Source organism: Pan troglodytes, chromosome 18 (assembly GCF_028858775.2).
Source record: "Pan troglodytes isolate AG18354 chromosome 18, NHGRI_mPanTro3-v2.0_pri, whole genome shotgun sequence".
Lineage (NCBI taxonomy): Eukaryota > Metazoa > Chordata > Mammalia > Primates > Hominidae > Pan > Pan troglodytes.
Genome location: NC_072416.2, coordinates 56,459,527 through 56,484,076, shown reverse-complemented (window position 1 = coordinate 56,484,076; position 24,550 = coordinate 56,459,527). Strand labels below are relative to the sequence as shown.

Here is a 24,550-nt window from a genome sequence, read left to right as displayed (position 1 = left end):
TGACCTCAAGTGATCCACCTGTCTTGGTCTCCCAAAGTGTTGAGATTTCAGGTGTGAGCCACCATGCCCAGCCTATTATTTGCTCTTAAAAATTAAAACGTTTCCAAATAAAACAGAAAAGCAACGTCATGATTCCTAAAACAATTACATGCAACATTCTGCCTTTATTGAGAAACAGAAGGGCACGTGCAGGGAGGCCAAACACAGGGTCAGATGCAGACAGAAGTCCCCTGCCGAGGGCCTCTGGTGTCTGAAGGGGACAGTGGGGTTCTGGAGGATAGAGAGACTGGAGAGGAACAGAGCTGAGAGCTCCCCAGAGGGCTCCCAGGACAAGCCTCTGTGAAGATGGGCCAGGGAGGGGTGGGTGGGAGTAGAGGCCCTGGTGGTGTGGCAGGCCGAGTGATGTTGAAAGAGGGGGTGCAGGTCTCAGTTCAGGCCACCAACAGGGAGGGGTGATACACAGGGGCTGCTCAGCTGCCAGAGGGTGGGCCCGGGCCCTAAATGCTGGGAAACCCCAGGGGTTTCTGAACCTCAGAGGAAGAATGGGTCATACATGCAGGCGTGTGTGTGTGTGTGTGTGTGTAGGAGCCAGTGGTGAGGGAAGGAAGACAGAGGGTCCCAGGACCCCACAATTCCTCTAGGAATGGCACCACCATCCCTCAACTTCAGGATGGCAGAGGTCAGAATGCACCAAGAGAAAATCTAGCCAAGGACATAATCTAGAAATTCATAAAAGAATTTAAATTGGCCAGTACATACATGGAAAAATATTCAAGCTCACTAGAAGTCAAAGAAATTTAAATTAAGATACTTTTTTTTTTTTTTTGGCCAGGCACAGTGGCTCATGCCTATAATCCCAGCATTTTGGGAGGCTGAGGCTGGAGGAGTGCTTGAGCCCAGAGGTTCAGGACCAACCTGGACAACATAGCAAGACCCCATCTCTACGAAAAAAATAAAGTAGCTGGGTGTGGTGGTGAGAGCCTGTGGTCCCAGCTACTCAGGAGGCTGAGGTGGGAGGATCACTTGAGACCAGGAGTTCAAGGCTACAGGGAGCTATGACTGCACCACTGTACTCCAGCCTGAGTGACAGAGCAAGACCGTGTCTCAAATGAATGAATGAATGGATAGCTCTTTCTTTTTTTGCCAATGGCATTGGCAAAGTTTACACCGCTAGCGAAGGTGCACTGAAACAGGCACCTTCTTATATGGCTTGTAAGTATATAAATGGACATATCTTTCTGGAGGGCAGTTTTACAAATGAATTAAAACTATTTAAAAGGTTCATACTCTCAGACTCAGCAATCCTCTCCCGTGGAGAAATTGCCTAAGGAAACCAGAGATGGCAACAAATAATTTATCTATAAGAATTCTTACCACAGTGCCATTTATAACACAGAAAAAAATTGGAAGAAAATGTCCATCAATAGGGTACAAGATAAACTGTGTGTCAATAATAAAAGATTATTTAATATAATGGGAAAATTCCTGTTACAATAAATGAAAAAGCAGGCCTGGGTCCCTGCGCACGTGCCATGCTGGAGTCCCGGCTCCCAGTGGTTTCCGAGGAAACCAGCTAACACAATGCAGATGGGCTGTATTTTTAGAAAGGCACCCTCGAGGCTCTCCCGCTCCCATTTCCATCCTTTCTGATGTGTGCACACTCACCCATCCATCCAGGGTGTGGGGGCTGGGAGAGCTGAAAGAAGGGTCCCCTCCTTGGAAAACTCTTCCGCATCAGGACATTTTAGCCACCTGCCTTCCTGAACACCCATCTCAATTAAACCCCTTAGTAGCCCTGGGGTATCCCTGTAGCCCCCCTCCCCCGGCCTGTTATGAAACCACCCTGGACACCATCCTCCCCAAGGCCCATGCTATTAAAAGGGCTGAGAGTGGGCAGTGCAGGGACAGATGGCCTGTGACGGAGGTGGTGGCGGGGAAGGGGGCAGAGAGAGACCTCATCATCCAGAGAACCGGGAATGTCTCAGCCCATGAAAAACAGACAGTCCAGGGCTTGGCTGGAGTTGTGGGGCTCCACGAGAAAGACGCCAGAGCAGACATTTCCACAGCACGGTGGCAGAGAAGTTTCTTCTAAAGAAAGTTATGGGCCGGGCGTGGTGGCTCATGCCTGTAATCCCAGCACTTTGGGAGGCCAAGGCAGGTGGATCACGAGGTCAGGAGTTAAGAGACCAGTCTGGCTAACCTGGTGAAACCCCGTCTCTATTAAAAATACAAAAAAATTAGCTGGGCATGGTGGTGGGTGCCTGTAGTCCCAGCTACTCGGGAGGCTGAGGCAGGAGAATGGCGTGAACCTGGGAGGCAGAGCTTGCAGTGAGCCGAGATTGCGCCACTGTACTCCAGCCTGGGGACAAAGCGAGACTCCATCAAAAAAAAAAAAAAAAAAAAAAGTAAGTTATGATTTTTTTTAAGAAGCTGTGTGATAAGTTATAAGAAAATGAGAGTCCTACTAATGAAGCCTGGCTAAGGTCTCCAAGGAGTTAAGTAGCACAGAGGTGGGCGAACGCCAGGGTCTATGAAGTGGCCAGCAATGGCTCTTTCCACTCCATCATGCTTTTTCACTTCTTGATCTCTTATTCCCTAAAGGGACAGGAGCCGCCCTGCCCAGCTCCTGGTGCAGACAAGAGCTCTCCCAGGAGACGCGTGTGCAGGGACCTGGGCCTGGGCAGACAGAAGCTGTACACACCAAATGGGCCTGGGATAAATCCAAACGCTTCTACTTCTCAGGGGTAAGGCCTGGAGCCACTGAAACCAGGCTGGCATTTCTTCTCTATCATTCAACGGCTTGCTTTATTTTGAGCAAATCACTCAAAGCCTTACTTATTTGCAATATGAGAGCATGTTGCCCACCTCAGAGAAGTCTGAGGTACAATAGAAACAATAAATATATAAATTTTTTTTTAGACAGATTCTTACTCTGTCGCCCAGGCTGGAGTGCAGTGGCGTGATCTCAGCCCACTGCAGCCTCTGCCTCCTGGGTTCAAGTGATTCTCCTGCTTCATCCTCCCAAGTAGTTGGGATTACAGGCACCTGCCACCATGCCTGGCTAATTTTTTTTGTATTTTTAGTAGAAATGAGGTTTTACCATGTTGGTCAGGTTGGTCTTGAACTCTTGACCTCAGGTGATCCACCTGCCTTAGCCTCCCAAAGTGTAAAAATGACCTTTTTTGTTTGTTCAGAGACAGGGTCTTGGTCAAAACAAACCCTGGCTCTGCTCTAAGCAAACTCTAGGCTGGAGTGCAGTGGCACAATCATGGCTCACAGCAGCCTCGAACTCCTGGACTCAAGTGATCCTCCCACCTCAGCCTCCCAAGTAGCTGGGACCACAGGTGCGTGCCACCAGAGCCCCACTATTTTTTCTTCTCATTTTTTGTAGAGATGGGGTCTCACTATGTTGGCCAGGCTGGTCGCAAACTCCTGGGCTCAAGCAATCCTCCTACCTCAGCCTCCCAAAGCACTGGGATTACTGGTGTAAGCCACCATGCCCAGCCTAAAATGCCTTTTAAATGAAAGATTTTTGTACATATTTGAATGGAACAAAAATCACATAGGTGATCAGTGTGTTCCTTGCCTTTCCCTGCCAATTTAAGATAACTTTGGAGTTTTTTGTTTTTTTCCTCTTGTTTCTGTTAGAGGATAGATTCATAGCTGCACGCAGAGGGGCTAAGCTGATGTACATAGGGGAGGGATGGTACAGGGGATGAGGGAGAGGAAACAGCCCCTTTGGCTGGGGGACAGAGACATGTAAGAGGCCCCTCAAGGGCAAAAGAGCACCTGGGAGTGTGGAAATGGGCTCCTGCGCTGTGTTAGTGGCGTGGATTCCTTAAGAGGAATTGCATTTCAGTTTAATTACTTCTGGTTGCTGATTTGTGTTTTTTCTCCTTTTCTCCTTCTTCTTTTTTTTTTAAAGGCAAACAGGAGCACTCAGCTCCCACCATGCAGCCAGCAGGCCCCTCCCACTATGCTTCTGTAACTGTGATTCCATGCTGAGACCCCGGCCAGGCGAACCCTCTGATTATTAGGGTTAAAAATAGAAGCCATGACTGTGATCATTCCTGGAACTATCCCATAAATGCTTAAATTGATCAGCAGTAGTTATACATCCTACAGAAAAAAGCAATTGCTGAATCGGGAGAACAAATTCAGCAGTGGTAGGAGATGGTGGGGGTGTTTGAAAATACACTGGGGGGCTGGGCATGGTGGCTCACACCTGTAATCCCAGCACTTTGGGAGGCCAAGGCAGGTGGATCACTTGAAGCCAGGAGTTCGAGACCAGCCTGGCCAACATGGCGAAACCCTGTCTCTACTAAAAATTCAAAAATTAGCTGGGCTCACGTGATGGTGGGTGCCTGTAATCCAACTACTTGGGAGGCTGAGGCAGGAGAATTACTTGAGCCCGGGAGGTGGAGGTTGCAGTGAGCTGCACTCCACTGGGTGACATAGCAAGACTCTGTCAAAAGAAAGAAAGAGAGAAAGAAAGAGAGAGAGAGAAGGAAGGAAAAAAGGAAGGAAGGAAAGAAGGAAGGAAGGGAGGAAGGAAGGGAGGGAGGGAGGAAGGGAGGGAGGGAGGGAGGGAGGAAGGGAGGGAGGAAGGGAGGGAGGAAGGGAGGGAGGAAGGGAGGGAGGGAGGAAGGGAGGGAGGGAGGAAGGAAGGAAAGAAGGAAGGAAGGGAGGAAGGAAGGGAGGGAGGAAGGAAGGGAGGGAGGGAGGGAGGAAGGGAGGGAGGGAGGAAGGAAAGGAGGGAGGGAGGGAGGGAGGAAGGGAGGGAGGGAGGAAGGGAGGGAGGGAGGAAGGAAAGGAGGGAGGGAGGGAGGGAGGAAGGGAGGGAGGGAGGAAGGGAGGAAAGGAGGGAGGGAGGGAGGGAGGAAGGGAGGGAGGGAGGGAGGAAGGAAAGGAGGGAGGGAGGGAGGGAGGGAGGAAGGGAGGGAGGGAGGAAGGGAGGAAGGAAGGGAGGGAGGGAGGGAGGAAGGAAAGGAGGGAGGGAGGGAGGGAGGGAGGAAGGGAGGGAGGGAGGAAGGGAGGAAGGAAGGGAGGGAGGAAGGAAGGGAGGGAGGAAGGAAGGGAGGGAGGAAGGGAGGGAGGAAGGAAGGGAGGGAGGAAGGGAGGGAGGAAGGGAGGGAGGAAGGGAGGGAGGAAGGGAGGGAGGGAGGAAGGAAGGGAGGGAGGAAGGGAGGGAGGAAGGGAGGGAGGGAGGAAGGGAGGGAGGGAGGAAGGAAGGGAGGGAGGAAGGAAGGGAGGGAGGAAGGGAGGGAGGGAGGAAGGAAGGGAGGGAGGAAGGAAGGGAGGGAGGGAAAGAGAGAAAAGAGAGAAGAATGAAGGAAGGAAAAAGAGAAGAGAAGAGGAGAAAAAAAATGAAAATACATTGGAGAATTTGGGTGGTCTCAGTGACTGGGGGTCCTACATTCAGTGCCCAGGGACCACGGGTGAGAAGGGTCATGCGATGTGGGGACAGTGCTACACATGAAGGATCACTCCCCACTCCACCCCCCACAGCTGCACAGTGAGAAACGCTAGAACTGAAAGAGAAGAGGGCAAGACTTAAATGGAGTGAAGTTAGAGGACTCAGGAGAAGCCAGACAGAGGAAACAGGCCTGTGGGACAGGAAGAGGCCAAACAAGAAAAGAGGTAGAACTGTGGAATGGCTGGTGTTCCTTCAACCACAGGGGTGAAGGGGACCCACAGGTCAGGGTCAAGGTCCGGTCCACACTGCCTTGAGTATGCCACACTCCTGAGTTATAAGGTCCCATTATTATGAGAAATGCCACAGGCAAATGAAATGAGCCATACCCAGGCCTAGCCAGCTCTACCCTGGGGGAGGGGTCCGTACCACGGAAAAGGAATGATGTGGCCGAGTGGGAGCATGTGACTCATGTCCAGGCCTCTGCACCCAGGCGCCGTGGGCCTGGTGTATCCCTACTGCTTGGATCAGAGTTGGTGCTCAGTGATACATGGGCCACCACCCTACCCAACGCTACACCAGTGCCTGGTTGGAAAAGAAGCCCCAGAAATCTGGGACCCCGGAAATTGGGGAATCACCTTCCAACTGCACTATATAGGGGGTCTGGAACTGTCCAGGGAACTGGACCCTCTTATTTCTCTCCCTGTCCTTATCCTGATCTCCTAGGCCTGGGACAGCACTGAGGGTGGGGCAGGGATGGGGGCTCAATCTTCCCTCAGGATTCCCAGTTCACGGATGAGAAATAAGAGGCACAGGAAGGAGCAACTGACTGGTGCAAGTCCTCCTGTGGCCAACCCAGGAGGGGACCCAGAGTGCATGCTTCCACCCGCCTACATGCATTCCACCTCCCCGGGTGGGTGGCAGGACAGGAGGATGCAAGAGACATTATTTCTCCAGCCCAGGCTCCATTTCTAGGTACGGCTCCTTGATTTATGTCAAACTTGAACTTGACCAGTTCTGCTTTTTCCTTGGGTTGAGCCTGTGAATCCCTATGCCCCCACCAACCACACCACCACCCTGCATGCACGCGCGCACACACACGCACGCACCCCCAGCACATTCCCACTGTCTTAGGCAGCCATATTTGGATTCTGGCACTCCTGGCTAAAGACCCGGGCTGACTCAGTAGGCACATCCTCCCCATGGGAAGCACATGCCTTTCTTCATGCTGTTCCCTCTGCCTAGAGTGCCTTTCCCCATCATATCCCTACAATGGGAGCAATATGAAAAGCAATCCTTAATATTAATGAATGCTATGTTCCAGGCATTTTACATGTATAAGCTCATTTAGTCCTCCTAACTCCTCATGGAGGTAGGTACTATTATTGTCCTCATTTTGTAGCTGAGGAAGTGAGGCATACACAGGTGACATAACCAGCCCAAGGTATTACGACTGGTAAGTGATGGAACCTGGATTTGAACCCATGATGTCCGGGTCTGGAGCTCATATGCTCATGTGTGGACTCTATCATCTTTTTTTTTTTTTTTTTAAGACAGAGTCTCACTCTGTTGCCCAGGCTGGAATGCAGTGGCACGATCTCAGCTCATTGCAACCTCCGCCTTCTGAGTTCAAGTAATTCTTGTGCCTCAGCCTCCCAACATAGCTGGGATTACAGGCTTCTGCCACCACGCCCAGCTAATTTTTGTACTTTTAGTAGTAATGGGGTTTCACCATGTTGGCCAGGCTGGGACTCTATCATCTTGCTAAGCCACTGATGCATGGATGAGTGGTTTAATCTCCCTACTGTCATCTCCCAGAGGACAGCGACCTGATCTTGTTCATTTGTCCAACGCTATCAGAGTCCAAACACACAAAGGCTTAATAACTGGTAAAATGGATGGAGGACAGGCCAGAAATCTCCACGGCTGACCTGCCCACAGAAGCCATAGGAAAGCACAGGATAAACATTTTTGTTGCTCAAATGCCACTGTTCCAATGTCAGTTATAGGCATAAAGCAGTATTCAAATGCACACCACCAAGGTGGTGAGGCCACTCTGGTACAAGGCTGTTTGACAGGGCTGGCTGTCAAGAGGCTTCCAGGGCAGTGAGTTTGGCCACAAAACTTGGAGGGGGCAGGGCCGGGTGCGGTGGCTCACGCCTGTAATCCCAGCACTTTGGGAGGCCAAGGCAGGCAGATCACTTGAGGTCAGAAGTTTGAGACCAGCCTGGCCAACATGGTGAAACCCTGTTTCTACAAAAAATTCAAAAATTAGCCGGGCGTGGTGGCAGGCACCTGTAATCACAGCTACTCAGAAGGCTGAGGCAAGAGAATTGCTTGAACCTGGAAGGCAGAGGTTGCAGTGAGCCTAGATCGTGCCACTGTACTCCAGCCTGGGTGACAGAGCAAGACTCCGTCTCAAAAACAAACAAAAAATCGGAGGGGCAGATGCAGCCTCTGCACATTCCCCACCTCCTGCAGGTTGGTCTGGGCTCTCTCCTTCCTCTCAAATCCTACCCGTGTCTCCAGTCTCCCCACCGGGTTTGCCGAAATCCCTTAAAGGGGATAGACTTAGTAGCACTCCCATTCTAGAGCTCAATAAGGAGAAAGAAAATACTATGCACTCAATGGAAAAGTGGGCGAAGGTCTGGAATAGGAATTCAGAGAAGAAACAACACAGGAAAAGCATCTGCTCTGCCTCACTGGCCGTCAGAGAAATGCATGTGAAACAATGAGCAACATGACCTGCTCAGACCATTGCTTCTCAGACACTCCTAGGGGACAAAAACTACATCTGTTTTGTTCGCTCGGATGTTCCCTGTGTCTATGACAGTGCTGGGCACAGGGCAGACACTCACCATTTCTGTTCAATCATGTAAGTAAATGAACGAATGAATCATTCTTCACACAGACCACAACTTACTAAAAGATTGATAATGTGCAAGGTTGGTGAGGTTCTGGGCAAGTGGACACACACTCATGCTGCTGGCTGGATGGCAGTGGGTTCAACTTTATTTGGAGATCAACTTGGTAGTCTGTTAAATGCAAATATCTGTCAGTTCTGCAATTCTGTGTCTAGGTATTTATCCTAAAGAAAAACACCCACGTGTGCACTAAGAGGCAGTACACAAGGGTGCTCACTGCACAGCCGAGTGGAGGAGTACAATCTGGAAACCACCTCAGTGAGCACCAGGAGGATGGTGAAATAAATTATGGAGCATCTGCACCCTGGAGTACCATGCAGCCATTAAATAAACAAGGCAGCTCCACTCAAACAGAGTGGGAAAGCATTCTAAAATATGCAATTAAGAAAAAAAGGCATGTCACCAAATAATGTGTAAAAATAATTCCATTTATGGCCGGGCACAGTGGCTTACACCTGTAATCCCAGCACTTTGGGAGGCCGAGGCAGGAGAGTTGCTTGAACTTGGGAGGCGAAGATTGCAGTGAGCCGAGATCGCGCCATTGCACTCCAGCCTGGGCAACACAGTGAGATTCTGTCTCAAAATAATAATAATAATCTCATTTATGTAAAAATTATATGCATTGAACAGGTACATATATTGGCAACTTCCAAAAAAAATCCTCAAATGATTCAGGGTAAACTGTAACAATGCTTCTCTCTGAGGAAGGATATGGGTTTAGAAGGGTATAAAAGGGAGATTATTTTTTTAATCCTATACACCAGATTTTATCAAATCTAAGATACCACTGATTACAAGTGACACTAATTTTTATGTATCAATAAGAAAAAAAAAACCACTGCCAGTTAAATTAAGACATAATACTTTCCCCCCTTTTAACTTATTTTGAAAAATATTTAGGCTTACAAAAAAATTACAAAAAAACAAAACAAAAAAAGCACAGAAACACAGACATTTCCCACATACCCTTCACTCAGCTTCCCCCAATGTTATCATGCTACAGAACCATAATACAATTAGAGAAACCAGGAAATTAAGCACTGATACACACTGTTAAGTAATATACAGAATGTACATATATTTTACCAGCTTTCCCAATAATGCCTTTTTTGGGTCTAGGACCCAACCCAGGATGCCACATCGTATTTAATTGGTATGTCCTCCTTGGCCTCCTCCAAATGGGACAGTTTATCAGCCCATCTTTTATAACCTTGACACTTTTTTTTGTTGTTGTTAGATGGAGTCTTGTATTGTCGCCCAGGCTGGAGTGCAATGGCGGGATCTCGGCTCATTGCAACCTCTGCCTCCCACATTCAAGTGATTCTCCTGCCTCAGCCTCCCAAGTAGCTGGGATTACAGGTGCCCACCACCACGCCTGGCTAAGTTTTGAATTTTTAGTAGAAACAGGGTTTCACCGTGTTGGCCAGGCTGGTCTCAAACCCCTGACCTCGTGATCCATCCACCTTGGCCTCTCAAAGTGCTGGGATTACAGGCGTGAGCCACCGCACCCGGCCAACCTTGACACTTTTGAAGAGTACTGGCCAGTTAGTCAGTAGAATGTCCTCGCTTTGGGTTTGTCTGTTGTTTTCTCATGATTAGACTGAGGTTATACATTTTTGGCAAGAATACGACAGAAGGAGGTGCCCTTCTCAGTTTGTATCAGCAGGCACATGATGTCAATCTGTCTTATTACAGAGGACGTTAACCTTGATCCCTTGATAAGGAGCTCTCTGCCAGGTTTCTCCACTGAAATGTTACTATTTTTCCCTTTGTAAGCAGTGTGGGAAGATACTTTGACACTATGTAAACATCCTATGTCTCATCATACTTCCCCACCCCCTCCACCCCCCTTACACTTGCTAATTTTAACAACTATTGATTCTTGCCTAGAGCAATTAATACTTTGGTGGTTGCCTAATGATAATTTTCTTTTTTTTTCCTGCTGAGGAAAAGAAGATAATTTTCTATTTCCATAATCTCTTCTACACTTATTGGAATTATCCTGTAAGAAAGAGTTGTCCTTTCTCCTCCTTTATTCAATTACTTATTTATATCAATATGGACTCATGGATATTTATTTTACCCTGTGGGTTAAAAGCCATTGCTATCATTATTTGTTTCATTGTTCAAACTGGGCCAGGCTTGGCCATTGGGAGTTCCCTTAAGGTGGCTCTTTTGTGCTTTCAACATGTACCCATTATTTTTTGAGTTTCAAATATTCTAGCCTCATTACATGTTCTAAACTCATCTTGTACTTTCTCTGCCTCAACCATGAAATCAACCATTTCTCCAAGGAGCCCTAGTTCCCTTTATTGGAGAATGATGTTTAGAAATCAAGATCTGGACACCAGGTGTGCTCATTGCTACTGGGGTGTCATTGGTGTAGGCCCTCTTAGCAGGCAGAGCTATGAAATGTATGCAAGATACTAACACATACATACATACATATATATATATCACATATATATATCACATATATATCATATATATGGAATCTGGAATTTATACTGATCCCTTTAACTCTAATTCAACACCACAGAGTGCATTCTAGCTTCCCCCGTTTGATTGCAATTGTTTTTCTCCAGTGGTGAGAAACCTGGCTCTCATCCATAATATTTTTGCTTATTTGTTCATTCCTGGGATACATACAAAGTAGTGTCAGAACTGCTACCCCTATGATGAGTTCCTGTCATTCAGGGTTTTTTTGTACTTACTGAAAGAACTCCTTTAGAATATATTAGATCCAGATTTTAAAAAAGCATCTATCACTTTTGTAAATTTTTAAAAAGGAAAATATAATTGAAATAAATTGTTTAAGGTATTCCTTTTCACATTTCGAGTCCAATGTCTCTTAATCTCACTATCATGGAGTTTTTGATGCTGTGCTATTCCACACAGCCTGGGCTTCTCCAGCATCAAGGATGCTCTACTACTATCTCTGGGATTTCCTTCTGAGCTGCTGACATCCACTCGCAAATTCTGATGTTCATGTGATGGCAGTAACAGCATGAGGCCCCCCTTGCCAACAGAGACTGTATGATGCATCCCAATCTTAGAGATGTTAAAGTACGAAAAAAAAAGGTGCATCTTAGAAAGGACATAACACAGCGCTTTCATAAAGTAAGAAGGTGATGTACAGCACCAACGTGTAAACTCTGCTTCTCTACACAACATGGCTCCAGGTGTTAAGCACAGACATTACAATAGACACAACAGGCCTCTAATTCTAAGACCAAGGGCAAGGCCAGATGGAACTAGAATTCCAATAACACATTCCATTTAGGCAGCTTCTATAAGGAACCAGTGAAAGAGTCCTACTGCAGCAGAGACTGCTAATTATCCCCCCATATCTGTTCTCCCCTTCTTCCTTAATAATAATCCCCATATTTTAGATGAGTAGGTGGATGATGGGAATAAAGTTTGTTTATGATGACGTGATGTTCTGCCAGTGAGAGGTAAATGGAAGCATGTAACTTTCAGGCAGTGTTCTTAAAAGGGGAGACATGGCTGGGCGCAGTGGCTCATGCCTGTAATCCCAGTACTTAGGGAGGCCGAGGCAGGTGGATCACTTGAGGTCAGGAGTTCAAGACCAGCCTGGCCAACATGGCAACATCTCTGTTAAAAATACAAAAATTACCCAGGCATGGTGGCCAGCACCTGTAACCCCAGCTATTTGGGAGGCTGAGGCGGGAGAATCACTTGAACCTGGGAGGCAGAAGTTGCAGTGTGCCAAGATTGTGCCACTGCACTCCAGCCTGGGGAACAGAGTGAGACTCTGTCTGAAAAAAAAAAAGGGGGAGACATGCCATTCTTTGACTCTTCCTCCTGCCTCCTGGCTGGAATACAGATGTGATGGCAGGAGCTTGAACAGCCATTTTAGGCTCAAAGGCAGGATTCTAAAGGTGGCATAGTAGTGATATAGAAATAAAGAGTCAAGGTACCTGAGAATCATGAAGCCATGATTTGGGAATCCTCTATTTTGAGATCCTGGTTATGAGAGAGAAAAAAACACTTTTATCTTGCTTATTATTACCATGGGTTTTCTGTTACACACAGCTGAAGCTAATCTAAACTTGGGATATTTTTCTTGGAGACCCACCCTATCGTGCTAAAGGAAATCAAGGAAAAAGGAAAGGGTGGGGCTTTCCCAGAGAAAAACAGGGAAATGCTAGAGCAAACCTGCAACTTCCTCTCTCCAGCAGGCAGCATAATCCATGATGCCATTCTCTTCTGGCAGTTTAAACCAGTGAGCCAGCCCCTCCTAACCGACACCTCACAAGCTCACAATAATTGTACTGACATGGGTAACCATGACCTACATTAAAAGGTTAAAAGCAACTGGCACTTTCTGTCACGAATTCTCGCATTTCTTTTACACGGGTGCCTCACTCAATTCAGCTGTGTATCTTTGCCCAAGCTGGCAAATTTCCCAGATACACATATCCTGGATCTTTGTGCCAGATTCAAACAGGTAAACTGAGTCAATGAAACTTCTCTGGCACAGGAGTCTGCAATACAGTCTCCAGTAAAGAGAGAGCCCGAGGGGCATCTTTCTTACTGGGCATTTTTGTCACGGAAAGCCCCTTACTTCTCTGAAATGCCTAATTTATTAGCATTTGAGGAATGACATTCATCTGGCAGAGAGGGACTCTGTTCCAAGCAACTCCCAGAGCTTTCCCGCCTCAAATGCAATGTCTGCAGAAGGGGCTACCTGCATTGGTCCCCACCTGACACCAAGGTCCTTTCTCCTAACAGCACTGGGTTTCCTTTTGGGAAACCTCCCTTCCCCATTCTCAGTACATGTGGTTTAGGCCCAAATGTCCATACCCCAGGAGTGGCCCAGGCCTAAGTCATTTATTCATTCACCAGATACTGATTTGGCACCTACTGTGTTCTAGGACTGGAGATAAAATACTGACCATTACAGACAAACATATCTACCTTCGGGAGCTTTCTGGGTGCTGGGGGGGAGGCAAAAAATCAACAAACCTAAGTAAATTCACAGAGTGTCAGATGACCTAAGCAATGCAGGAAGCAGCTTCACAGGAGGGGAGAGAGAGGGATGTGAAACAGGGTGGTAAGAGTGAGAAGCCACCTGCTGAGAAGGGGATGCGAGCAAGACTTGAAGGAGATCCAGGAGCGAGCCTTGGGATGTCCGGGAAGGGCACTCAGGGCAGGGGGAACAGCAAGCGCAAAGGCCAGGAGGCAGGCGCCTGCATGTTTGAGCAAATGAAAGGAAGCCGGTCAGGCAAGCAAATGAAAGGAAGCCAGCTCACGCCTGTAATCCCAGCACTTTGGGAGGCTAAGGCAGGCACACGGCTTGAGGCCAGGAGTTCGAGACCAGCCTGGCCAACATGGTGAAACCCCGTCTCTACTAAAAATACAAAAGTTAGCTGGGTGTGTGGTGTGTGGTGCACACCTGTAATCCCAGCTACTTGGGAGGCTGAGGCAGGAGAATCACTTGAACCTGGGAGGCAGAGGTTGCAGTGAGCTGAGATTACGCCACTGGACTCCAGCCTGGGTAACAGAGAGAGATTCTCTCTCAAAAAAAAAAAGGGAAAGAAAAGAAAAGTGAAAAAGCCAGGGTGGCTGGAGCAGAGTGAGCCAGGAGGGGAGGAGATGAGGACAGGGGTGGTAAGCGTTGGAGTGCTGGTCCCGTTCAGCCCTGAAGGTTGTCAGGGAAACTGGCTTTTACTCTGAGTATAAACATGCACTGGAGGGTTTTGAGCAGGGGGCTGATGTGATACAGTTTTCATCATGAAGGATCCCTCCTTCTGCAATGTGCAGAACAGAGCTGGGGGTTAGGGTGGAAATGGGGAGACCAGTTATTGAGGTGCTGCTGGCTTGCCACACAGCGGGAGTGCAGGAGGTGGCTGAAGTCCTCAGCTTCTGGGTATGTTCTGAAGGTAAAGCTAGGGGGACTCACGGATCCATCAGACATGGGCAGGAGAGGAAGAGAGAAGTTAGGGTGACTTGGTGGAGCTATGGAAGGATAGGGCTATCATTTATGATTTAGGGAAGACCTTGAGAAGAAAAGGTTTGGGGGAAAGATGAGGGGTGTGGTTTTAGACCTGAGCCAGGTGGAGCTCCCCATGGGCAGGTGGATGTAAGAGTTTGTGCTTCAGGTTGGCACGGTGGCTCAGGCCTGTAATCCCGGCACTTTGGGAGGCCAAGGTGGAAGGATTACTTGAGCCCAGGAGTTTAAGACCAGCCTGGGCAACATAGTGAGACCCCGTCTCCACAAAAATTTAAAAGTCAGCTGGGTGTGGTGATGTATGCCTGTGTTCTCAGCAACTTAGGGGCGGGGGCTGAGGCGTGAGGATCGCTTGAGCCCAGGAGGTCGAGGCTGCAGTGAGCTGTGATCAGGCAACTGTACTCCAGCCTGGGCAACAAAGTAAGACCCTGTCTTTCTAAAGAAAGAAATGAAGGGAAGAGAAAGGGAGGAAGGAGGAGAAGGAACGGAGGGGAGGGAGGGACGGATAATACGTAATACAGTTTTTAGAAAACAATTTGTACTTCAGAACCTTGGGAGGAGTCACTTCAAAGATATCATCATAGAGAGACTAGATGAGGTCATCTAGGGAGTGAATGAGGACAGGGAAGAAGATGTCCCAGCACTGAGCCCCAGAAGACAATGAGGATAAAGCAGCAAAGCCAATGAGAAGCCACTGAGGCAGGAGACAGAGGGGTTGGGTGGCCTGGAAACCAAGTGGACCGAGCCCTGGACCCGGTCTCAAAGGCCTTTACTGGAATCCTTGGAGAGGGGAAGCTCTTCCCCAGCAATGGGGTTTTCAGGAGGACGGTCTGTGAGCCAGCAACCACACTGCCCTTGCAAGGAAGGGCCTGACTTAGAGCTCAACCAATCCAGAGAACCAAACTAGTAGGAATGAGGGAGAGAGAGACAGAGGCCGATGGCCCTGTGTCCACTCTGCTGGCCGGGGACACCCCATCTTCCTCTCTTTGTATCAGTCTGAGTTCGGTTTCTGTCACTCGCACCCAAGAGACCTAACGTAACTTCTAAGTTATTCTCTTCTGCATGGTCCCAGGGGGTCGGGTGAAGCCAGCATCCCGCCTCTCCCTTTGGCAATCACACACAGGCAGCCGGGCCCCAGTGCGGGGTCAGAGGGCCCTACGTGCTTGACAGCAGGCCTTTCCCACCACACTCGAATGGCAACACCATGCTCCACTCCAGGGTAATTCGGCCTTTCCCAACCCAGGCACTTTCAGAGATGGACCCTAAGCTGTGATGGGGAAAAGCACCCCCAGGCCACCCTGGTCATCCTCCTGGGTGCTCACCTTGGGTTGTGGGTTGCAGGGGACCTCTGCGTCATCTCTGACAACTGCTCCTCTGCTCCGTCCGCATAGGCCAAGCACAGAGTGAATACTCTGCAGCTGGTAAGGGCTTTGGGAGCAGTAGGCTGAGTGCACTTCCTTTATGGATGAGGCAAAGGCTGGTGCGAGAGCTCTTCCAAAAACTTAAAGGGGAGCCCGCTGGCTTCCCTCTCCCTATCCCAGAGCCCAGGCCCCAACAGCACATTTATCCTCCAGAACACCAAGTGGCCAATATTGTTAAAAGCCATTTCTGGCACCCCTAGAGCTGTGAGGAAACAATTTGGGGTGCACAGAGTATGATCCTAGGGACTGCAAACCCTGGACTTGGTTATGGGACTCTTCCACTCCCTGCTCTCTCTCACACACACACACACTCACACACTCTGGGGAGAAGACATCCCAGAAATATTCCCTCTGTCCCCTCCAAAGAGGCTGGGGTCCCACCTTCCCCAGCTCACTGCCTAGGGTGGGACCTATCAGCAGGCACACAGCACCTGCCCGACCACCCCCGCCAACAGGTGAACTGAAGCAGCATCTAGGTCCCCAGGGATATTTGTTATGGGGCTTAAGACACCTGATCACTCTGGCTGGCGATACATTCCACCTGTGGTTTGGAAGCTAAAGCACTGAGGATTAAGAGGCGGGGAGGGGGTGGTGTATGATGAGAGCTTTCCTGGCTCTGTGAGGAGACCAGGTTTATGCTAGGCTGGGTGGAAGTGCTCATCCCACTTAGGTTTGTGTGATGCTCTTCAGTTTATATAACAGTGTCATGGTGCTCTCCCAGCTGATCCCGCGACTACCCTGGGGGCAAAGCCAGGCTCAGGTCAAGGTCACACAGCCAGAGTGATCAGAACGAGGCTGGCAGACTCCAACCCACCGTGCTGTTCTCAGTGCAGGCCGAGGCCTGAGTGTGATCTGCACATACCCCTGCTGGTTTCCTGTGGCTGCTATAAAAAATCACCACAAAACTGGTGGCTTAAAGCAGCACACATTCATGCCGAGGTCATGCCACATTGCCCTCCAGCCTGGACAACAGAGTACGACCCTGTCTCCAAAAAAAACAAAACAAACAAACAAAAAAAACAGCAACACACATTCATTCTCTTATAGTTCTGGAGGTCAGATGTCCAAAATCAATTTCTCTGGGCTGAAATTAACATGTTGGTAAGCTGTCTCCCTCTGGGGGTTCTGGGAAGAATCTGTTCCCCTGCCTTTTCCAGCTTCCAGGGCTGCATTCCTTGGCTGGTAGCCCCTTCCTCCACCTTCCAAGTCCAACAACAGAGCTTCTTGCTGAAGCAATCATATTGCCTGTTCTTCTGTCTTTGAATATCCCCTGCTTCCCTCTTTTTTTTTTTTTTTTGAGATGGTGTCTTGCTCTGTTGCTCAGGCTAGAATGCAGTGGCACAATCTCAGCTCACTGCAACCTCTGCCTCCCAGGTTCAAGCGATCCTCCTGCCTCAGCCCCCTTCATAGCTGGGATTACAGGCACGCACCAACATGCCTGGCTAATTTTTGTATTTTTAGCAGAGATGGGGTTTTGCCATGTTGGCCAGGCCAGTCTTGAACTCCTGACCTCAGGTGATCCACCTGCATCAGCCTCCCAAAGTGCTGGGATTACAGGTGTGAGCCACCGCACCCAGCCCTGCTTCCCTCTTATAAAAACACATGTGGTTGCACTTATAGCCCACCTGGATAATTCTGCAAAACAGCTCCAACTCAAGATCCTCAATCATGACTACAAAATCTCTTTTGCCACATCAGGTAACATTTACAGGTTCTAGTGATTAGGATATATTTGGGGGCTATTATTCAGCCCAACACAGCCTCCTTCCAAGGTTCCCATGGCTCCACCTTTGCCTCTATTTTTCACTTTGCTGGTTCCTCCTCCTTAGACTTCAAGGAAAGCCAACTTCACATCCACCTTGAACCACTCCTCCTCCTGGCCTTTTCCTCTCTGTCCACTGGACTCCAGCTCATCTTCAGAATTCCCACAGGATTGGTTTTTGTCAGCATCTAGTGCTTTGCATTAATTTTTAGTTTTTTTAAAAAATTAGCCTTCAGAGGAGAATTTTTTTTGTTTTTAAAAACAGAATTTGAATTTCTTATAAGACACATTCACTGAGAAAAGTGAGAAAAACAGAAGACCAAAAAGAAGAAAGTAAAAACCACATGCAATCCTGTTAACAGAAGAAGCCACTGTTAATGTGTTGTGTATACCCTTTTATTCATTTTCCAATGCTCATCTAGACACTGAAAGAGAATGTTTCTAACACAAACCAACAAAAAAATATGTTTTGAAACATCTGTTGGACTCTGGAGTCAAGACATTCTGGTTTAAATTCCAGCCAGCCACTCACCATCTGTGTGCTCTTTGGCAAGTTACTTAACCTATCTGTGCCTCAGTTTACCTATTTGTAAAAAAGAAGAAATGATAGCACATACCTCCTAGGGCTGTTATGATGATGAGTTAACATATAGCATGTGGTTAAGACTGTGTCTGGCGCACAGCAAATGCCATATACGTGTGAGCTGTCATCACCATTAGTATTACACTATTTAAGGGGATATCTGTTCAGATGGATAAATAACCTTTGGCAGTATAATTCGTAGCTACCTGGGGTTCTCTGGTATGAATGCACTGCTGCTCTACTGTTATGCATTTAGGTTGTTTCCAGTTTTTTGTGGTTTTTTTTGCTTTTTTGCTTCTATAAACAATGAAGGGATAACTATACTTGAACAAACACCTTTGCACACATCTTTATTTGTTCCTAAAAATTCAACTGCTGAATCAGAGATCACACATATTTTTAAGCTATTGATACATCATTGCCAACTTGCCCTTTATAATTCTCTACCCAGCGGAACAGCACGCCCCTCTCCCCACACCCACCCTCCCTGAGCACACCCAATGACCCTCATGTCTCTCCTCTCCTCCAAGGGACCACGCTTCCTTACTAAACCATGTATGTGCCCCCACATCAACATCACAGCACCCCAGTGAAGCGGAGAAGCAGATGAACTGGAAATGAGGATTCAGGGTCCTGCTTTCAGCCTCCTAGGGCAAACCTATGCCTCAGTTTCCTCCATATGTAAAATGTGGATCAACACATCTGCCAACAAACACTAAAATCATCTATAAAATTGACTGGGGCTAGATATTCCATGTATTCAAATGAAACCAAAATTCTAAACAACTGGTAAAACTTTTGTTTCTTAATCACACATCAAGTATATTTTTAAAAATTTCCAAGATCCACTACTGAGGCTCCCCAGGGACCATTTCAGAGCCCAGATCTGCCATTTTAGAGCTCTGACTCTGAACCGTTTTGGAACATATTGCTCGAGTGCCAACGCGCAGAAACAATTGCCTTCCTACTTGCAAAAAGACCAGTGTCCCACTTTCACATATCACACTAAAAAATAAAAACATCATCCGGCTACCGAAGGCACCAGGAATCTGCCCTCTGAGAATTGTAATGAGCTCGTGTGCAGGTGTGACGGTGTCTTGGGCTCCCTCACAAGTATCATCTTGGCTCCCCACAATATATATATTTTTGAGACTCGCTCTGTTGCCCAGGCTGGAGGGCAGTGGTGCAATCTCAGCTCACTGCAACCTCCTAATCTCAGGTTCAAGCAATTCTCCTGCCTCAGCCTCCCCAGTAGCTGGGACTACAGGCACGCACCACCAAGCCTGGTTCATTTTTGTATTTTTGGTAGAGACGGGGTTTCGCCATGTTGACCAGGCTGGTCTAGAACTCCTGACCTCAGGTGATCCACCCATCTGGGCCTCCCAAAGTACTGGGATTACAGGCGTGAGACAACTGCTCTGGCCTAACACTGTTAATGAGGGCTATTATTCCCATTTTACTGATAAGACTGAGGCCGAAAGAAGGTAACAATTTGCCCAGGAGCTGAGAAGCACAGAGGAGACCCCGAAATTCACATCCTCTGATTCCAAAACCCCTGCCTTCCTTGTCCCTGTTGCAGCAAGACCCCGCTGAGGGGCCTGGAAATGGCCTGGACAAGCATTCATGATTTACAAAGCCTCCAGAAGGACCCCAACAGCCTCCTCTTCTCTCCAGAACAAAAAGACATGCTGGATCTGGGCATGACAACCCATGGGTCTCCTTCTAGTCTCATATGTGAGGGGGCACCTGGCCTTCCCCATGATGTCAGAGCTGTGGGTGTCTGGCTGGAAGGGCCCCACCCCCGAGGCCATGCCTGACTCACAGGAACCTGAGACCTAAGTAGGGTCCTCCAGAGACACAGCTCAGAGAGGCCCGGACTGTTGTGAGAACCCAACGAAGGAACTGGAACACCCTGCGGGGAGGGAATCTGGAAACTGGAGCACAGTGGGAGGAGAAGGAGCCCCCAGCACAGTGATGGAGTGCACTCGGGAGGTGGCCTGAGGACGCCAGCTCCACGACTGTCATCTACTGTCCGCCCACCAGAAGCTGCACTCGACGTCTTGCACACTATCACACACCTAATCTCCAAAGATCCCAGCCAGGTAGGCACCACGACGATCCCATTTTACAGATGAGGAAAATGAAGTGTGGAACGGCTATTAGACTGTCCCAAAGCCAGGCAGTTAGAATGCCATATGGGACAACTCCCGGCTCAGGGCTGGGTTCTGAATCCAGTGCTGCCTCTTCTGAGAAATAGGAACGTGAGGAAGTCACTGACTTCACTGGCAAGACAGGCAAGATAATAAAATAGGAGAATGTGAAAAGTATATAGAACTAAATCAATTTTTTTTTTTTTTTGAGACAGAGTCTTGCTCTGTTGTGTAGGCTGGACTGCAGTGGTGCGATCTTGGCTCACTGCAACCTCCCTCTCCCAGGTCCAAGTGATTCTCCTGCCTCAGCCTCCCAAGTAGCTGGGACTACAGGCGTGCGCCACCACACCCAACTGATTTTGTATTTTTAGTAGAGATGGGGGTTTCACCATGTTGGCCAGGCTGGTCTTGAACTCCTGACCTCGGTGATCTGCCCACCTTGGCCTCCCAAAGTGCTGGAATTACAGGTGTGAGCCATTGTGCCCAGCCTTCAATATGAGTTTTTAAAATTCAGTAAAAATTTCCTAAGGCTGATGTTGGGGCAGGGAGTTAGAGGCCTCTACAGAATTATCCTAGAGACACAGATGCCGAGCGGGCTGTGTGAGCCTAGCCTCAGTCAGCAACCCTTGAGCATTTGCTGTGTGCCACCACAATAAAGTGGCCACCTCCCGGACTGTGACCTGCTTGTTATCCAGTGGGGGAGATGGGTCAAATCTCACAGACGCAGGAAAGCAGGGATAAAGGAGGGTGGGGGCAGATCCAAATGCCCTAGGTGCCAACCAGCCAGGACAGGTGGGGCCCAAGAGGTGCCCACCAGGGTCTAGGTCCCAACCACGTGTGTCGCCTACACTATCTCAGCAAGCCTTAAACCATCTCTTAGAGACAGGGGCCAACAGTTCCATCTTTAAGATGAGAGGGCTGAAGTCTGAGAGGTTAAGCAACCTGTCTGAAGTCACACAGCTGGCTACTGATGGGGTTGGAGTTAGAATCCTGATCTGTGAGAAAAGGAAGAGGACAGAGAGGGAAGGCTGTGAAGACCACAAAATAGCAACAGAGGGGATGGGTTGTCTCCCAAGGCCAGGTTGCAGGTACAATGGGAGCGGAGCCTGTGACTGATGACAGTAACTGAGAGGGGCCTCATCCACCCTGGCCAGGGACTTAGAAAGTCCACCAGAATCTGGTGAACCCATCTGGTGGGGGAAGAGGGGTCCTGACTCCTCTATCCAGGAGATGAGAGAACAGTGCATGGGGTCTCCAAAGCCTAGACCCCTGCTTGAGCCCCCCACACATGTCTCCTGTGAGCATTTCTCATCCAGGCCCTTTGGGGGCAGGAAGAGTGGGGGAAGAGAGGAACCAGGAGATCTGTTCACCATGCAGAGCTCTAAAAACCCATGGTGGGGGCTGGGTGCGGTGGCTCACACCTGTAATCCCAGCACTTTAGGAGGCAGGGGCAGGTGGATCACTTGAGGTCAGAAGTTCGAGACCAGCTTGACCAACATGGCGAAACCCATCTCTACTAAGAATACAAAAATTAGGCATGCATGGTGGCGCGTGCCTGTAATCCCAGCTACTTGAGAAGCTGAGGCACGAGAATCCCTTGATCCTGGGAGACGGAGGCTGCAGGGAGCCGAGACTGTGCCACTGCACTCCAGCCTGGGCAACAGAGTGGGACTCCATCTCAAAACAAAACAAACAAAACACCCATGGAACCGCAAGCCTTCCCTCCAGGGGGTTAACAAGTTCAGTGGCCTGCGCGGTTCCCTTCCAAGTTGGGTGAGCTGGGCCTGCCTCAAGTGAGCTCCACAAAGAAAAAGTTGGCAAGGGATTGGAGGGGGTGCCAGCCCCGTGGCTAACTGGGCTCAGCGCTGGAACTTCTGAGCACCCAGCCAGTTTCCAGTGTCCCAGGAACAGCTTCCACCTTTCCTTCTCTACAAGTCTGTCACGAGCTATTGCTGATTTATTTATTTATTTTTTTGTAAAGATGGGGTCTCGCTATGTTACCCAGGCTGGTCTTGAACTCCTGGCCTTAAGCGATCCTCTGGCCTTGGCCTCACAAAGTGCTGGGATTACAGGCATGAGCCACTGCGCCTGGCCTGCTACTGCCGATTTAATAAAACCTCACCCAACGTACCCCACCCCCACCTTCTAGCCCCCTCCCCCGCAACACACACGCACATTCCAGGCCATTCAGCCTCCATACCTCTCCCCGATCAAGCCTCTCTCACACCCCAGAGCATGGGCCATTCCCTTGATCCTGAACCCATAATGCCACCTCCTTCTTCATTAACAGAAATTGTTTTTCGAGGTCTTCAAAAGCTGCCCCCGACTCGGATTCCACCCTGTTTCCTGAGCACACCCACAGACGGCTGCCCCTTCCAGCCTTGTAACAGGGCTCCGGGGCTCTGCTCCCTCATCGGACATTAAGGTCCTCGAAGGCAGTGATCAGCCCCCTCCCCCAGGTGTCAGAGGACACTTACTGGAATCTGTGCTCATCTGACATACACGGATTGAGCACCTTTAAGTCCCAGAGCTGGAGGAAACCGGGTTGCTTTCCTTTCCTCCTGTCTGGGTCTCTCCACACCGGGGAGAACACAGAAGTCACTCCTCGAATCCTCCCCCCGTCCCTGCTCCCTTTCCCACTTCCTCTTCCTGGCCGTTCGCTCTTGCTCTCCAGCCACTGCCCCCTGGATGTGAGTTTCCAGCAGGGCAACTGATCACTTCTCCAGAGGAGCCCCAAGGCTGAGGGTCCCCAGTCAGTAAGGTCCAATCTGGCTTCCCACTTCCCAGGCCACTTGGCCTCGCCTCCACTCCCAGCAAGAAACTTCTCCCCCAGAGAAAGACGGCTCAGATTGTCGCAGGGGGCAGAAATAAGAGGTCCATGGCGCGGGTCCTGCCAGAAGCCCACGGGTCCTTTCTTAGGGGACAAGCGACACTGATTGGAGGGCAGGAGCCCTGAGCTAGCTTTCAGGGTCCTAATCCGAGCTCCGCTGGTCAGAGACCCCATGGGGCCGCCCCCTGACCGGTGCTCCCGCAGCCCGGACGCCCGCGCCAGGGACTCGCCACAACCTCAAGCCCTCTCCCGGGGCTGGGCTCCGCACACAAACAGGTAGTACAAAACTAGGACTTAGTTGGGGTCCGCACCCCTTCCTGCTCAGACCCAAGCCGCCCCAGTCCCCGGCCGCCGCGCCCGGAGTCCGCTCCAACTCGGAAAGTGGCGGCCGGCTGCGGGGCAGGCGGGCGGTACCTGTGAGCAGCTCCAGCCGGTGTCCCAGCACCTTCATCTCGGCGCCCGGCGCGGCCCGGTTCTGGGTGGCGGCGTCGGGGCAGCGCGCTCGGCCGAGCCGGGGAGAGGAGCGCGGGAGACCCGGAGCGCAGCGGCAGGAGAGCGCGGAGCGAAGCGGGAGGAGCAGCTCACAGCTAGGAGCGCTCTCCCGCCCCCAACGCCGCGCTCCCCCCTCCAAAACGGTTTAAAAAAATCCACCAATTGCATGGCCGCGCACCCCCAAAAAGGCACCCGCCGCCACCTGGTCCGGGTGAACTCCAGGAGGCGGAGGAAGGGCGCGGGGTGGGTGCGGTGACACCGTGGGAGGTGGTCCCCCGTGCCCGCCGCCCGAACAAAGAGACCCCGCCGCCTCCGGGCGTCGCGGTGGGGGGGCGCGGACGGCGGCTGGGTTTCCCCAGCGCGGCCGGGAAGGCGAGGAAGGAGAGCGGGAGCCGCGGGGAGGAGGGGGCGCCGCCCCCGCGGAGGCGAAATGTGGCGGGAGCGAGTCGGTGCGGGACTCGCGGGGCTAGGGTCGTGCGTGGGGCTGGGGTCGTGCTCGGGGCTGGGCTGGGTTGGGCGGGGACGCGCGCAGCAGCCGCGGCGGCGAGAGAAGCTGGCCCTGGGCGCAGGGGCGAGGGCGCCGCCGACTCACCGCGGAGATGCGGACGAGAGAGACGCGCAGGCGGGGAGCGGGGCTTCGGCGCCGCCGACGCGCGGGTGCAGGTGCGGGCAGCCGGGAGCCCCTCCGCGTGCTCGCGGCTGCAGGGGCGGAGGCCGGACTGGGGGCGGTGCGCCGCGGGGGCGTGCCCGCGTGGGTTTGGCGGGTGTGGGCGCTCGGCCCGCGGGGCGGTGCCGGGCCTGGGGCTAGTCCCGGACGGACCGCGGTCCCTCGCGCGTGGCTTCCGCCTCCTGCGCGGCTGGGGTGCCCGGTGGGCGGGCGGGAGGGCGAGCGGGGACCGCGACGCGGAGCCTGGGGGACACCCCGGTCGATCCGCGCCCCCGCCCACTTCTCACCCGCTCCGCCGCGCGGACTGTGCTGGGTGCGCTGCGAGGCCCTGCCC

The 24,550-nt window shown here is 50.6% G+C and overlaps 1 protein-coding gene across 19 annotated transcripts in view; it reads right to left on the bottom strand.

The window, feature by feature from the left end:
* NDRG4 (NDRG family member 4) overlaps positions 1–24,550 on the bottom strand; it is a 50,823-nt gene extending 26,273 nt beyond the window's left edge. For 6 of the 19 annotated variants that reach the window (XM_024349860.3, XM_016929945.4, XM_016929948.4 and 3 more), the window contains exon 1: positions 23,472–24,550. In XM_024349860.3, the coding sequence (XP_024205628.1) occupies positions 23,472–23,508 (37 nt within the window). In that variant the 5' untranslated portion in view covers positions 23,509–24,550. Of the gene's footprint in view, positions 1–12,278; positions 12,326–22,704; positions 22,831–23,471 lie in introns of those variants that run through there. The other 13 variants (XM_054668435.2, XM_024349863.3, XM_016929952.4 and 10 more) reach the window with 9 other exon arrangements.